Source organism: Seriola aureovittata, chromosome 9 (genome assembly GCF_021018895.1).
Source record: "Seriola aureovittata isolate HTS-2021-v1 ecotype China chromosome 9, ASM2101889v1, whole genome shotgun sequence".
NCBI lineage: Eukaryota > Metazoa > Chordata > Actinopteri > Carangiformes > Carangidae > Seriola > Seriola aureovittata.
The window spans coordinates 5,481,293-5,493,478 of NC_079372.1; the positions used below are offsets into that span (position 1 = coordinate 5,481,293).

The 12,186-nt window shown below is 44.1% G+C and overlaps 1 protein-coding gene across 3 annotated transcripts in view; it reads left to right on the forward strand.

Annotated features, from left to right (window-relative positions):
- The window catches only part of znf385a (zinc finger protein 385A), a 60,539-nt gene that overhangs the window by 26,623 nt on the left and 21,730 nt on the right, over window positions 1-12,186 (forward strand). For 2 of the 3 annotated variants that reach the window (XM_056385567.1, XM_056385568.1), the window contains exon 2: window positions 7,886-8,037. In XM_056385567.1, coding sequence (XP_056241542.1) covers window positions 7,886-8,037 — 152 coding nt within the window. Of the gene's footprint in view, window positions 1-7,885; window positions 8,038-10,916; window positions 11,415-12,186 lie in introns of those variants that run through there. The other variant, XM_056385569.1, reaches the window with a different exon arrangement.

Sequence of the window (12,186 nt, forward strand, 5' to 3'; positions counted from 1 at the left end):
GGGAGGCGAATGATGGACTCGCACTCATTTGTCCTTTCACCTAAAAATGTAAACTATGCATGCAAGACTTGTGGGTTTGGAAGCTTTGATCATTCATGTGAAGCTGTTTTAACTTCATCTGACCTTGATGTTGCTGGTACTTTGGCTTTTTTTTAAAAAGAATTCTAGCCACAAAGCGTAATACCATGCATGCCGCAGGCTGTACTTTACTCATACCTTACAGTACAATGAAATTAGCAAAATTGCTGTTTTCCAAATTGGTAGGTTAGATAAAACATAAAAGACCTACAATTAGAGTGGAAAGTTTAACACCCTCCCACTGATGCAGAAAAATGTACACAGACACAAACACGTTGCCTGTGCAGTCAGGCTGCACTGATGCTGACAAAACAATTCACAAACAAAGCTAGCATTCATTTGTAAGCCATTTAGATAACCCGCCATATTTCACTACTGGCGGTGCACTGTTTTAGGTTTGTTTGCAGTTTTGTGAGTGCATGTGTAGGTGTGTATCTGTGTGTGCGCACGCGTGTGTTTATGAGTCTCACTGCGGTGCGTATGTTTGGATTAAGGACCGAGACATGTTCTGACTAATACTTAGCACTGTGCTGAAGTCTGTATCATATCACAGTAACTAAGCTCTCATAACCTTTTTACACGCAGACACACAAGTGCACATACTGTCAGGAAGGCACAGACACACACACACACACACACACACACACACACACACACACCCACACACACACACACATACCTTACATGCAACACATGCAAACAAGTTCAGTTTTCCCAGCTTTCCCCCTGCATAATCCTCCCATTAAAGCGTAGCATAACACCAGCAGTTCCAGGCAGGAAATCAAACAGATCTTTATCTCCATCCACCTACCTTGTGTGCATGTATTAACCTTCATAGGAAGCTAGAAATTAGCATTCTATGATTAGAAAAGATGGGGAAGATAAAGTTTGGTAGGTACTTGCAGTTTTTATATTTCATAATCATTTTTCAGGACCTAAAGTGAGAACTTGAAGTGGCTGTTTGGAAGTTTACAGAGGGGCTCAGCAGCACACTCTTGTGGTCACTCAGAGTCAAACCTGAGCAGGTTTGACTTATGTTGTGGTTTTGCTTGATGGCGTGATGGTGGGACCTCACTGTGTGACTCCCAGCGCTATGTGAGCCTTGTTGCTTTTCTCAGATGAAGTGCATCACTACCTGTGATTCAGACGCTGTGAGACCTTAATTCGCTCCTCGCAGAGGCTGAGGCAGCTCTCTGGAGGAAGGTATGCTGCTGCCGCATCTGTCTGTGAGGAGAGTATGCAGGCAGCTCAGGATACAGCCACCAGCCAAACACTCAGGACTTATGACCTGTATAGCACTCTGTGACCCTGCGCTTTAAACGAATATGAAGGAGCATGTGTATGTGGGTGCGTGGAGGCAAAATTCAAACAGTCAAATGCTTCATGATGGACGCAGGTTTAAAGCCAGTGAGACATGTGAGTCAAAGGAATGTTGCCTTTAATGGGCCTGATAGGATAATCCTCAATATGTTTAAAACTGAGTGCACTGAGGTGTATGTGTGTTTTAGAGAAAAAGTGAATTCAGTCACATGTGTGTGCACGTGCGTGTGTGTGTGCATGTGTGTGTGTGTGTGTTTTCATTGCACAGTTCAGGGCTTTTGGCCAGGCCTGTGATCTTGTTGATTGCGCTGGTGGTCAGGTGAAAGGGAGGCCCAGCGTCCTGCTGGGCCTGAGACTGGAAGGGAATACTGAATGGAACAGGACCAAATTTTCATTCTCTCTCTCTCTCCCTCTTGTACCCTGTTTCTGCCGCTCTCTATCACGCTGCCTCCATTGCTGAAATGAATTGGCTATTCCTGTAGTCCCGGGCACAGCTGTGTACAACGCAGAATACACACTGAGCTGATCATGAGCGAGGCAAGAAACTAATTTAGAGTCAGAGATGAGAGAGACAGACAGACAGATGGCCATCCATCCATCATACACGACAAGCCATATGAAACAGTAAACCAGCAAGGATGTAACAGAAAAACAGAAAGTTTTGCCTGACCACAAATGCTGTAATAATAATGATAAGACAGTCATTTTAGGTCATGAGAATTCTCCTCCTCAGTGGTTATGAAACAGTCTGGCAATCCCAGTCTGTATCTCCTGCATGAGTTCGTCAGTGTGCAGACAGCCACCATCCTCTGAATTGTCAGACTGGCTCTGAGGAGCCGCTAATGGTGTTCCTGCAGTTCGAGTCTGGTGCACTCTGTTGAGAGAGAGAGAGTGGAAAAGGAGGTTTGATGAGAAACTATGTTGGGGGTTATGTTGAGGAAGCTCCCAGTGCAGCTCCCGGTCTCTTTAAATCATCTCACTGATTCAGAGTTCTCTCAATAATGTATACATAAGCCGAGGGCAGGTTTTCTCAGGCTTTAGAGCCAGCAGTTAGCCTGAAATCTCAATGCACTGCACACACTAGGCCCATAAAGTAAATTATGATCACTGCACAGTTAATCATTAAAGCGGCTGCTTGGCACATAATTTTGAGATGCCAAAAATATTCCTTTTCGTTGTCGTTTCATTAAATTAATCCTTTTCAGGTGCTGTATTATCAAATGTACTGAATCTTATCTGTGTTTCTGTTGGTAATATTCCAACATCAACTATATTGACAGCACTGACTATAAACTGTGTATGTATGGGCCATGTGGAGGACAGGTGCCTGCTTCACGGCCCTGCAGAAAAAGCAAGTTGGCAGTCTGACTGTTACCACCTCCTTCTCCCTGCCTCTGCTGCCAACAACCCTGGCACATCTGTGCCTGTCCAGCGTGTCTTGTGCCAACTACCCCGCTCTCATTGTTCTCTCCTGAATGCACCCAACGCCCATGGGAAAGAAGGCTGAACACAGTGTGGCACAACCTACACAGTCTGTTAGATAATCTCAAGACATGAAAAGATTCTTTTAGCCTAGATTCTAGAAACAGCTTTTTGTCTTGCAGCATAAGCAAGGAAAACACCCGATGGGGATTTTTATAAAATTCTTCCTCTATCAGCTTCTGTTTCTAGAGTTAGACATTCACTGGAACACTGTCTTGCACGAGCATACTGACCTTATAATATAATATAATAACGATATTGCTTTTCATGTGAAAATCATCTTGGGAACCCTCTTTGAACATCATATTTTCACTTAATTCAACGATTTTGATCAATTATGTGGTTTTCTATCAGTCTGAGCTTTTCTGAGCTTTTGTTTTCACTGTCATTATATCGCATTTATTGCATGAAGAAGGAAACATGCACAAGACACACAAAACATAGGCAGCAACAATACACAAAATCCATGACCCCCTCCCATCTGTTATTTGCACTTTCCTTGTGTGATATTTGTCTCCACTTCTTCAACACACAGACACACAAACACACACGCACACAAGTGAGGGAATTAAATGTGTCCCATGGAGAAATAGGATTGGGGAGCATTGATGATATGTATTTCCAGAGTGGAGGCGGTGATGTGGCCAATAGCAGATTTATCAGGGTCACGCAGGCTGGCGAATTATTCCAAATGGGGGAATCAGTCACCCTCTCCTTTGATCTCTCTGCTGCCTGCTCTCTAATTTTTTTTAACCCTCCTTCTTTCCCCCCTTGCACTCTGTTTATACTGCACCAGTTTTCATCTTTAATTCCCCCCTGCCTCCACCTGCAGATAGGCTGTAATGTCCTTTCTTACTGTTATCTGTGTGAGTGCAACAGTAGTGTGAACATGGGTTTTTGCCTGTTTTATCTAACTGTGGGTGCTGATACACACACATTTTACAACATTTCTATACTTGGGAGGACCCTTACTGACACGCACTCCCAGTTCCTCTGTGCCGACAATTACAGCTTCATGCCCAACCCAAACCCTTACTCTAACTATAATCCAACCCAAAGGTCCCATATAGTCTAAATGTAGATGTCCATGTGTTGTTTGATTATAGATCAGGTCTAGGTTCTATATTAATACTGTGAAAGTAGCAAAGCCTCAGTCCACAGAGAAATGCACACAGCCTGTATTCAGAAACTGAGCCTTAAAACCAGCCGTCAGGACTTCTGGAATTTTGTGATGTCATAACAAAGCAAAGTAGTCACTGGTCTGAGCGATGCACCAAGCCCCGCCCACCTGGACCCACCATCCAACCTTGCAGGACTTGGTTTCTTTGAGTGTTTACCTGAAATCTGCTTTATTTTTATTAGATGGCTCAGAAAACAGCTCACCGACCTGTTGACCGACTTGTTGTTGAGAGAGAGAAGCCTGAGAGGAGATTTAAAACTACATTGTGATTTTTTTTTTTTAAATCACAAATATATCTTCTTATGGATAACAACACTTCAAATAAAACACAGGAAAAGTGTATATATGGGACCTTTAAATCAAAACTCCAACAAAAGTGCTCACACTCACACGGTCCTCAATGATCCTCACAAAGATAGAACCAGCTCACACACACTTACAGCACACATGAGCTGCAACACCAAGGCGGTGTCCAGCAGGCTGTTTAAGAGCTGTGATTATGGGCCCTGCGAGCCTGGTAGGATTCCTGGCATGTCAGAGGGTTTAACAACATCCAAATCACTGTCCGACTGCTTTCAGCTCCTCCAGACTGGCCTGTCTGTCACTCTGTGTCACACAGACATTCATGCAGATCAGCCTCCAACAGCCAGTTAGGAGAACAGAGGGAGGAAATATGGCAATACACATACTAAAGACACTCTTTTGTCCTCACTTACTTACATGTGCCATAATTATCTTTAGCTTTACTTAGGGCTGCAGCTTACAGCTATTTTCATTATTGAGTGTTGATGATTTCTGTCCACAATTGTTTTTATTTATCTGCTCATCAGCAATCAGGTAGTTCATAAAATGCCAGTATATAATAATTTCCTGAAGCCAAAGGTTACATCTCCAAAATGCTTGTTTTGTTCAGCCAACAGTCTACAAGTGAGAAACAATTAAATTGAGAGAAAAGCAGCTGTGTGTGTGGTGTGTGCAGAGTAGCTCACACTATGTATGCTGTGGATTTATTGTGTCCTGTGGTTGTCTGTTTTTTGAAACAAGAAAGACTTTATTTTATTAGCTTCGGCTCTAATGCAAGATTTTGTCAATGAGCGGAGCAGAGCCTGGTGGGACCTCATCCAAATATGCACTTATTGACAAAGTGCACAAACACACATATGCACAAGTCATGTCACACAGACACACTCCTCTACCATGCAGCGACTTCTTTGATTTACACTGTGAGAAGGTCCCCAAAGAGAGGTTTAAATTAATGGGGTAATTATACTCTGGGAGAAGAAAGCAGCCGCACTCACACTGCACACTGACTAACACACACATGTGCATGCACACAGTCCCAGATGAGACAGACTGTCTTTGCTTTAAGGACAACTGCTCCTCTCTCTCCTGTCTGATCCTCAGCTCCGTTCACTTCCTCAGATTTCAGCTCCTCATGTTGTGTTCCCTGGTCAGCCATTCTTCTCTTCTGTTTGTCTGTCCGCCAGAGCCTGGCTGACCCGCCGCCAGAGCCTGGCTGACCCACCGCCAGGAACAGTCCCCATGTTCAAGTGCAGACTCACTGGGGAGCTGCAAACATAACTACTGTGCAACTTCAGCTAAGAGAGTGTCACTCCTACCAAGAAAAACACATGCGCATGCACACGAGCTTGCAAAAAGAGCCACTGACATAAGGCCATGTATCAAGAAGCGATATACTGTCATGATAAATGCAGTCAAGAGGCAGTGCATTAGTCATGTTGTTAGTGGCGTGGCCCCAGAGGAGCGGCTGCTTTCATCAGTCATTGAGGTGAAGGAAGAGGAGAGAGCGGCGTCAGGACCTCAAACCTCTCTCATCACATCAAACAGCATCAAGGAGGAGCTCAGTTTAAACAACTGACAGAGGAAACTGGATGTTTGTATTTCTGAAAGATTTGTGACTACTCTCGTAGTGTAGAACAGAATGTGTGAGACGTTCTGATTTGGAACAACACACAAAAACACATCACTTCCAACTTTTTAATACTGAAACGTAAACACAAATGTTTTTGTGTGATAGTGGAGAGTTTATGAGTGCTGAGTCAGCCTGCAATGATGAGACCAAAACAACCCACCAGCTGGAAAACCAACAGGCACGGGGCCACTTACTCCTTTGTGATGGTGTAAGAATAGATGTGTGCGTGTCTGAAGATGAGCTTGTGCATTCATACATGTGTATATTTGTGGTTTGTTCAATGGAAGAAACTTACAAGCCTAACTAGATGTAATGATGCAGTCCTTTTCCACCTCGAGGCCCACAGATGCGCAGCAGAAGGCAGCTGGGCTTCAGCTGAGGCAGCACTTTCCTTCAGTCTTTACAAAGTCAGTCTCTCTCTCTCTGTCTCTCTCTCTCTCTCTGTTTCTCTCCCACTCTCTCTAATCCAAACTTTGGAGACTGCATCCCCTAACACCATATTCCTCTATGCAGCAGCCATATTGTTTTCTCTCATCACATCCAGTGTTGACATAAAGCTTGATTAAAATGCAGAGGTGTCAAAGAATGGCCAAATTATCATGTGAAAGTGTGGAGGCAGGTAGAAACAAATTGCAGTGGGAAGCAGAGCGAGGAAACAGCAAGTAACGGGGCGAGAGAGTAGCTTAAAGCAATCCCAAAAAGGAGAGCGGCAGAGCTTTAAGTCCCGGGGGAATTTGAAAGCCACAGAAATCCAGTTGCGGATATTAAGAGGCTTAATCTAAGAGCTTGCTGAGGCTGAGTTTTGCTGTGTGGGCCCCATCACTATCATCCTTGACAGAGGTTAAAGAGGAGACGGGGGGGGGGTAAGGAGGAGAGGAAGAGAAGGCAGATGGGAGCAAAGACGAGGAGAGCGAGCTGTGTATCATTATGACAGCCTTGCGTGCTTTTATACGAGAATTAAACATTGACATAATGCACAGGTGTGTGTTTGTGTGTGTATTTAGAGTCCTTTTGTACTGCTGTTCATAAGTGACTGGGTTTTTCTATCCAGTCAAACAGCATGTTGGATACAGTCAAAGCCAGGGAGCATGTGTCAGACGTGAGTAGAGGAATCCGAGTCTAGGATTCATTCATTCTATAATTAGACACAACCAAGTAATCCAACTCTGGTGCATGAGCGAGGATGACATAAAGCAACACTTGCTGAAATGAAACTCATTATCATCAAGCTGCAGATGTCTCCCAGGAGAGGAGAGGAGAGGAGAGGAGAGGAGACTGGCAGGCAGGTGGAGGAATCCCCGCTGCCTCTGTGACATTCTTTTCTCCTCTGTTGGCATTCCTGCTTCATTTGATGTGAATGTTTTAGTATAATGAAATGCTTCAGTGATGTAAATTCTACAAAGCCCACAAAACCATCAGTATCACAGCATTTGCCACTGCACTTTGGCGCTTCACTCTTGTCACCTTGTCAGGAAAACCGGTGTCTGTCCACAGCAGTTGCTGGAGCGTCCTTAACGGCCCATAATGCTGCTTTTTCTCACAGTTTAGAGATTGTGTGTCCCACTGGGGGGGGGGGGCACAGCTTTGCTCTCTCTGCAGAGAAATAATTGTTTTTGCAATGCAATTATGGCTCTTTATGCTTTTTGGATTCAGTAGCACATTCCAGGAAACAACAGCACACAATTTGTAATGAGCCACAATTTTTTTCTTGCCTGTTTGCCTGTATTTTTTTTTGCCTTATTTATAAGAATATTACCTAAGACATTTATTACTAGTACAATTATCTTACATTGCCCAAACAAACATGGAAAATATCTAATTAAATTGTTTTATAAATATGAGCAATAAAAAAGGGCTTGTATATTTATCTATCTGTGTTTTTGTGTGTGTAGGAGGCATAAACCGGGCAGGGGCGGCGGTGCCGACGTTCCTGCGGACCCCAACGGTGATCCAGCCCCACCTGGACATGAAGCCCTTCCTGCAATTCCCCATGGAGACCGCACCTCCTCCACACAGCATGAGCCTCTTCCACAACTTCAACACGGTGAGAGTTAATGCCGACACACTACAAAAAAAACAAAAAAAAACCATAGATACATAGTGTATGAGGAGTGACTTGCGTATGGAGCCAGCCTCAAGTGGCATTTCAAGGAACTGCAGTTATTGGCACTTTGGTGTTGGCGGCATTTTTTCAGCCCCAGAGGTTGCAGCTTGACACAAACACACACACATACTCCAGTCTTTTAAGCTCCAAGCTCCTCCACAAAATCTTTGTACAACATGCAGGATATTAAGGTTGTCATAGTAGTGTCTGTGTATTTACCTTCATGATACTGTCATGATCCATGTGTAACATATTCATTTTAATGTTTATATAGGCTTATAGTATATGTATTGAAATTGTTAAATTCCTACTATACCCACTTAAATGATGTATTTCTATAAGGGAAGCAGGGCATTCCAGAGGTTGTATTATTTCATTTGCACTTACTCTCTCCTATTCCTTAAATCAAAGACCTAAGAATTAAAGAGAAGTGCTAAGGCCATCCTCATAGCTGTGCACTTCAAACACCACAGTTTGTTTGATGTGGTATTATGGTTTATTTTAACGGAGAGGGATCTTCCCGTTTCCCCGGGCCCTGACTAACATCTTACAATTTAGATTAAACTGTAGAGACATTTGGCATTTCACCAACTCAGCATAATGTGCCGCCTGCTCCTCCAGACTCCATTAGGGAATGTCAACACATTTTTCGTCAGCAATATGTAAAATCAGTGAACTTTGCATGTACTGTAGTTGGGCAATGCTATTCCTGGACCATGTGTGCACCAGCGTTATTCTCTGCATGTGTCAGCCTGGTATATTTGGCTACAGTTTGCAAAGGTGTGACATAGCAATCTCCTGTCACTAATTGGAAATATCTGGCAGGTGCATTGACCACATATGGTGCTACAGGGATAAGAACAGGAGTCCAGACGCTGTTAAACACATTTTAACGATACAGTCATTTTAATAGCCCTCCATGGGCCATGACATAAGTGGAAGCAGTCTCACTGATGTTAAAACTGCAGTTCACCCAGCAGACATGGATTAATAGAGATACTGAAATTATGCAGGCACTCACTTTCTACTATTGCATCTGTTAGCACAGCCCTGAAATCATTCTTGCTCGCTCTTTCTTCATTTTGTCTCGCTGCCGCAGCGCTCCCTCTGAATCTCTCTCTCTCTCTTTCGTTCTATAATGTCCCTCTGCTCCCCATTTTCCTTCTCAGAACATTAACTACGCCTGAAGGTCCACAGGGATGCAGTGAATGTTAATAACTGTTGCTGCTGATGACTGCGAGCCAGCCCTCAGTGAGTGGTGTTTTACAGCCCTGTGGCCAGGAGATGGGGCCATAGGAGAGGCTTGGAGGACATTATGACCTTATAGCTCCACTGCATACTGGCACGTATACATGGACAGGACTTCGGCCCTTTTTACTGCATTGCATTGAAAACAGTGGAGAAGTGACTGACACATTCAGTCTGATATTCAGTCCGTATTTGACTTGGCGGTGCCTGAAGTAAAGTGCAGAGTCAGCTGTTTCTATCTCCGGCTTGTATTTTGGAGCCGTGAAAATGCAAAAATAAAAGATACCACATTGGTTGCTGCTAACGAAGGCTCTGTCTTGATGTTTTCATACAGAGGATGGTGTGGCCCTCAGCTCCCTCAGAGATGTTGTTATGTTTAACTTAGTGTTGTGTAGCTGAGTACATTTATACAGGAAGACCTAGAGTAAGAGAGTGAGTGTTTGCAGCTCTGTTTACATCACCGACTGTATTTTATGGCTTGTTTGGCTTTTAGGCTGAAGAATGTTTAAACAATCAGTGAATGGCATTCTGCTTGGATCTCATCTCTTTCACATAACCATGTGAATGGAGGATGAACTGCAAGATTATTTCACATTAAATATGCCATTTCGAGGGTCTTTGATGCCTCCTGGTGTCTGCCTGCACCAACGCACTGTAATAAATATGGATATGCACAATATTTCAATGAAGACACAGCATAATGGCAGCAATAACACTGAGAAATGTCCCTGCACTGAGCTGGCAGCTAGTTATTCTACCATTCTCTCTTAATAAGTGATCTGTGCTGAGTTTGTACAGTCTTAATGAGACTCTACTTTACGTGGAGGGTTATTAGCCCCACAGCAGAGGAATGGCCTCTCCTAAAGCAATATACAGCTTTAATGGTTCTCTAATCTGATTTGTTCTCTACCTGCTTGTCTCGGCCAATGTGCTTCTAGACAGTGACGAGGCTGAATTATTTATCTGCAGCAGCTGGTCGTGATACAGACGCACGTTCGCACACCTCTAGGCCGAGCCAGCTCCCCTGATGTGGACTGCAAAGTCAGGAATTTCCGATGAAGGTGTCTAATCATGCGAAGCCTTGTGAGGACTTGTTGAATCTCACCTGCTGTCGGTCCTCCTTTCATCTTTATTTTACTCTCCTCCTCAACAACTCACTCTCCAACCTTCACAACACTTTCATTTCAGTACTACTCTTCTCAGACTGACTGATGCTTTATCATAGCTGATGCCGCTACAGGTTTCAGACTGAGGCTGCAAAAATAGCAACCATTTAAAATATGTTTTGTCCAGTTCCTCATGGGGCTTTATGTGCAATGATGTCTGGCTGAAAGGCATCCCATCTCAAACCCACTGTAGCAAGAAACCACTGTGTGTATTCATGTGTGGTTAGGAGAGATTGGTGGGCAGGGCAAAAGCTTCCACTGGCTAATGATGACATTTGATAGATGGTGTGAACTTGGGGAAGGGGGGGGGAGTTGAGCAGGAGGAGAGTGGGACACACAGTCCTGGCTGCATTTGGACAGATTGAGTATGCATGAAGAAGGGGGAGAGAGAGAAAGAGAGAGAGCGAGAAGGGGAGGAGAAAACTGGAAAGCAGAGTGAGGGGGGAAATGCACTACAGGAAAGCGTGAGACAGAGCGAGAGAAAGCAGCTGAGAGGAGAGGAGGTGGAGGCTGAATAAAAGGGACAGGCACTTGTTAGGTAATGTCTCAGTGAAAAAAGAGAGGGCAAGGGAGAGATTTGAGAAAATCCTTACAGCACACACTCTCTTGTAGCATCTCAAAGAGACGCAGAGTGTGTGCCAAAAAAAAAAAGGAAAAACAAAGAAATCCTAGCTGGCAATGCATCACTAGGCAGAAGTCCTGTATATTTTTTTTTTTTTTTTTTTAGTGAGTTAGTTTGTATTCTGCACTGACAACTGAGTGGAAAGCAACATGAGTGAGGAAAGTGCAACACACATTCTAACTCTCACACATGCTGAGACCCACACACACACCTCGGCCAGTAGCACACACACAGGAGGACCAATGCAGCTCCAAGCGTCTACAGACACAGAGGAGAAGAAGGTGAGTACCTAAATGTCTGGAGCTTTTCACAGCTTTTTTGTTTGTTTTTCACCCAACTGTGTCTTAATCTGGGCACAACTCAGTAGAGTGCTGCAGAACTTGTGCTTCAAAGGCTGTTTTTATCTGGCACAGTGCACACTACACTGTGACTGCCAGAGTGGTCCCAGCGAGAGTCACAGAGCAGTGTGTTCTTCGTTGCTTGAATACAACCCTTCCAAATATTTTGTTGCAGGGAATCAAACGTGCCAGAGGAAAAGAAGAGAAACAAAGAAAAGATGAAAGAAAAACAACAAGTGGGGGGGGGGGGGGGGGGGGGGGGGGGGGGGAGTATAGGAAAGACCACAATAGAGGATACTGGTGAGCGCTATTGTGCAGTGCCAGGAGATGCTTGGTTTCTCCACATAAGAGGCTCTGTGGTAACAAAGGGGGATTAGGGTGTTTGGGTCTTAAGACCCTGTGGAGATGTTGACATGACCGCTGAGTGACGCTACAGTCAGTGATCTGTGTGGTTTACTTACTTCTGCCAGAGCTCTCACCACATTCAAACAGCTCCATGCTCCATCCGGCATGACAAGTTTCCAAAACTCACTCAGCTGAGGGGAATATATACATTGCTTACTAATGAGATTTTCAAGATTGAATGGATTCAGTTATAAACTATTAATGCAGGAAACACAGCCAATATGAAATTCCATTGCTGATATTGTCAAAATTGGCCAAAGCGAGTGAGTGAGGTTTGGAAAATCCCACTTCAGTTGCATCATAGTGCTCT